This window comes from Lactuca sativa, chromosome 6 (genome assembly GCF_002870075.4).
Source record: "Lactuca sativa cultivar Salinas chromosome 6, Lsat_Salinas_v11, whole genome shotgun sequence".
In the NCBI taxonomy this organism is placed as follows: Eukaryota; Viridiplantae; Streptophyta; class Magnoliopsida; order Asterales; family Asteraceae; genus Lactuca; species Lactuca sativa.
The window spans coordinates 46121282-46125546 of NC_056628.2; the positions used below are offsets into that span (position 1 = coordinate 46121282).

At 33.6% G+C, this 4265-nt stretch overlaps 1 protein-coding gene across 1 annotated transcript; it reads right to left on the reverse strand.

The window, feature by feature from the left end:
• Window positions 1-1078: 1078 nt before the first annotated feature.
• On the reverse strand, window positions 1079-3192 carry LOC111887449 (uncharacterized). Its single transcript, XM_023883620.3, has 3 exons — window positions 2526-3192; window positions 1690-1920; window positions 1079-1610 (listed from the first exon to the last, which is right to left on the reverse strand). Exons 2-3 carry the CDS (start codon window positions 1903-1905, stop codon window positions 1317-1319), a joined length of 510 nt encoding a protein of 169 aa, XP_023739388.1. The 5' UTR covers window positions 1906-1920; window positions 2526-3192; the 3' UTR covers window positions 1079-1316.
• Window positions 3193-4265: the final 1073 nt, after the last annotated feature.

Consider the following 4265-nt stretch of genomic DNA (forward strand, 5'->3'; position numbering starts at 1 on the left):
GTGATCTTGAGCTCCGTACCATAAGGCTTGAAATGAGCCGAGCTCAAGCTTGGTCAGCTTCGACTCATTTGCATCCCTAAAAAATGTAAGGTAAGAAGCATAAGGTGGAAGCATTTCTAAAAAATAAGTTAAACTAAAAACACGATGATAAGCTAAACTAGAAACATGATGTGTAACATTCTGATGAAAGTTTACTTTTGTAAACAAAATGAACAAGGAAAAACAAGCTACCTATGAATAGCATGTGAAGTGAATCTTTATTTTCATCCAGGGCCGGTTCAGACGGTGGGCAACCCGGGCGACCACCTATGGCCCACGTCTCCAGATGGCCCAAATTTTTTGGGATATATATATATATATATATATATATATATATATATATATATATATATATATATATATATATATATATATATATATATATATATATATGCATTGCTCTAAAGATAGACAATTTGGATTGCTTGTTATTGCTAATTAAACACGTCTATAATGATTAATGAAGAATAAATAATACTATTTTTTGAATCTTTATTATATTAGTCTTTGAGGGTCCATTTTTTTCTTTTTGCCCCAGGCCGCATATACGTTTGAACAGACCATGTTTTCATCCCAAAGTTATAAACACGCCAAAAAGATTAATAATATGAACTAAGATTAACAAGAAGCTTAGAATTTTATTACATACATATTGTCATGTTTATTTATTCAAAATTATGTTACAATTATATAGTTAATACGTAATGTATGCCATATTATGATACTAGCATGTGTATTACACATGATGTTTGAAATTTATATGCATGTTAAGTATGCCCTTTAACATCCAACATACAGGATATTGAATGAATGGACGTCTTGTAAAGGGACCTTATAGGACAATCGTATATGGATCCCCTGAGGTTAGCTAACTTCCTAGAAGTTTAGCCTAATTAGATATAGTTATAAAATTTCAAAAGAATGTTTTTATGCCTGAAAGATGTCCACAAGAAAGAATGCATTAATTGTTATTGATGCATTAGATTTGATTAAACATTTATGTTAAATCATAAAACCATAACTAGCCACTAACAAACACTTGTAACAATGTTTTTTTGTATTGAAACTCAAATCCAAATACACCCTAGGTATACGGTATACCGGTTGCCTTGATGATTTGGCATGTACATGTCATCCTACATGGCAAAAAAAAAAAAACATCATCTTGTTCATCATATCCTTAGCAATTTTTAATGTCTTGATGTTTTGCATTCTATAGTTTTATTACTAATATACATACAAAGGGATGTGAGTCATTCTCTTCACTTTTACACAAATCAAAAATCCAAGTCATAAGATTTCCCACTTCTTTTACGAGTACCATGCTTCTTGTCTTTCCCTTTACTTTTACTCCCTCGTGATGATTTACTTTCACTATTTTTCTCCTTACTACTACTCGTGCCCTTCTTTTTACCATGCTGCTTACGTGGCCTACTTATTACTGTGTCCGATGGCAAAGAAGGAACCGGATCATACACATCTGGGGCCCACTTCACGCTCAACTTCTTAGGTGGATCCGCTCCATGTTTCTCACGGGTGCCTTTCATGGCAGATACAGGCTTCAAACCCTTCTGTAACAGTTTATACCATTTTCAACATGTGATAAAATTAATATCTAAAATATAAATGAGTTTTTAAGTTGATACTTACAGGTGGGAATGGAGCATTTGAACTTGAAACTCCTTGTATGTCAATGTCATCTTGGATATTCAGAAACTTAGTTGCTCCAAATGCAAGTTCATCCACAGAAAAACCACTTGCAAGTCCATAAGTGGACTCAAAGGTTGTATCCAAACAGAATCCATGAATGCTGCTGCTAACATCATTAACTGGGAAACTGATGTGAGAACAAACGTCCATTTGCATCAACAGGGAACTCAACTGCAAAAAAAAAAAAATCTAATTATTCTCAATCTATGGTAAAACAGGATTTAATAGCTAGAACCAATCCATGATTGGTGGCATTGTAGTAAGTATGATTTCAATGTATATTGTTAGTATCTCTCCCAAATATAATCAGCAAGTCAAATACATGAAGGAAATGTTTGGGACGTTTATAGATTTCAGTCAAGATCTTAATGGAAATGAATCAATAACAAACAAGCCTTGCTAAAAGTGCAGGCTGTTCCTAACAATAATGTTCAAAAACTTAAAATTTTAGCAGGTAGCCAGATAGTAGATCTTCAAGTCACAATTTTACTAAAATACTTTGAATCAACTGGTATGATGTTTACAAAAACAATTTCACTGTAATGGTTTGATCTTTGTAGGACAAAAAGAAGCTTACTTGAGTTGACAAATTGACTTCAAAAAACGATTTTAATGGATATCGTAGTACAACGAGCTCAAAAGTCAAAATAAATAAAAATGAAAAGCTGAACCATATTTTTTGAATTTCAATTCATGAACGATGAATAGGAAGTACCAGTAGAAAAAAGAGTATAGTAGATCTATTCTATCATCTATGTGTGCAATAATAATGTTACCTTTTCCTTCAAATCAGGGATGTCCAAGCAAAACTCTGTGCAGCGTGAAACCAAACGATCCGGGATGTCAAACGGAGGTCTCCGATCAACAAATAGAGTTGATTTACCGCGAAATAACAGAATTATGATGACAACGATGAAAAACGCGAGAGATAAAAACACAAACAAAAGAAGAAATCAAGGAAACTAAATGACTGATTCTGATTCTGATTTAGGCGCTAGTGACTAGAAGAATGTGATTTTTAGCTAAGATTACCACGACGATTACTTTTATCAAGACGATGTTTCAAACGATGAGAACACGAAAAACCGCCAAATAGCAGGGTAAGTAATTCAAGTGAAGGCACCGGATGCATTTCCGATGCTCGTCAAACCCTAATTTCCTCAAAAATCAATCACTATTCACTAAACCCTAAATATAATGTATTCGATCACCAATTCGAATTGAACCGAATATGATCAAACAAATTCAAACGAGTACGGGATACGTGATTGTTAATCGACCGAATATCATAGGAACTGCTTACATATATTGAGGATCGGGATTCGATTATCGGAATGGAAGAACGTGGCTATGAAATCGACAGAAACCGGTAATGGTGAATGAACTTTATCTAAATTTAGAAAAAGGGGGATACTTTGTGTGTATAAAAATGAAGAATGGATAGGGTAGATCGTAGATGTGTTGTGTATATATATGGATGGTTTGCAACTTTCCCCTCAAACTATGGACTATTTTCAATTTAGGGCGTGTAACGTCAATGTTTCAAAAAGCTAAACAACATTTAAATTGAAAGTTTGGTCCCTATGGTTTGTAAAAATTGGATGTTTGGTCCAAAAAGTTTTAGGGTTGCACCGGTAGTCCAAAAGATTTGATTTGTTGTGGAATTGGTCCAAAGGTTTAACAGTCGTTTGTGCCCTCTGTTTGTGTGAGGGTATTTCTGTCAATTCATACCCCTTTTTTTAATATCTTCTTAAATTAAACCCCCTTAAGAGTACCCCGTTCGGGTGATTTTGGTGAGCCGCTCACCACCTATAAATTAAAAGAAAATCAAAACTAAAAGATATTTGGTGACCTAGGCCACATACACAACCCAAGATCACCAAAGCTCACTCTTTTTAATAATATTATTTAGTGGTGGAGTTAAATTACTTCGTAATTAAAACTAGTTTTGTTAAGAATTGTTTTTTTTTTATTTTGAGTAAAAAAATAAATAAAGTATATCAAAATACGTGATTAATTTTTCTCTACGATATGATACTAATATTAATATATCTTTTTTAATATTTTTTAGTATAGAATTAGATTGGGTTGGATTGCTAATGAGAGTAAAAAATTGGTTTTAATTGAGTTGTAGATATGGAAGAGAGAGAAATTAGTTTTTTAATATATGATTGGGTTGGATTAGGTTGTGAATGGGGATAGTCTAACGTCTACTCCCTTATTAATAGATCCAACGTGTGTTCCCCCTTTTCCCTAAATCGATATCTCTTCCTGCTAAAATTGAAATTGTCTCTCCTACACTCAAAATCAACAATGGTGAGATGTTTATGTGGTCAAATGGCGATAATGTGAACGATTTGGACTGATAAGAACCTTGGGCGACGTTTTTGGAAACGCCCTGAAGAGGTTAGTATTCATGTGGTTGGTTATAAAGATTTTTCACCAATCACTCAATTTCTTCTTATATTTTGCTAGGATTCGACATGTGGGTTTGTGGGATGGATCGACCTTCAAAT

Bases quoted from the DNA above. Each gene is read 5' to 3' on its own strand.
- LOC111887449 (XM_023883620.3), bottom strand. From the start codon at position 1,905: ATGCAAATGGACGTTTGTTCTCACATCAGTTTCCCAGTTAATGATGTT. The intron at 1,611-1,689 runs GTAAGTATCAAC...AAACTGTTACAG, and splicing joins CAAATGCTCCATTCCCACCT to AAGGGTTTGAAGCCTGTATC.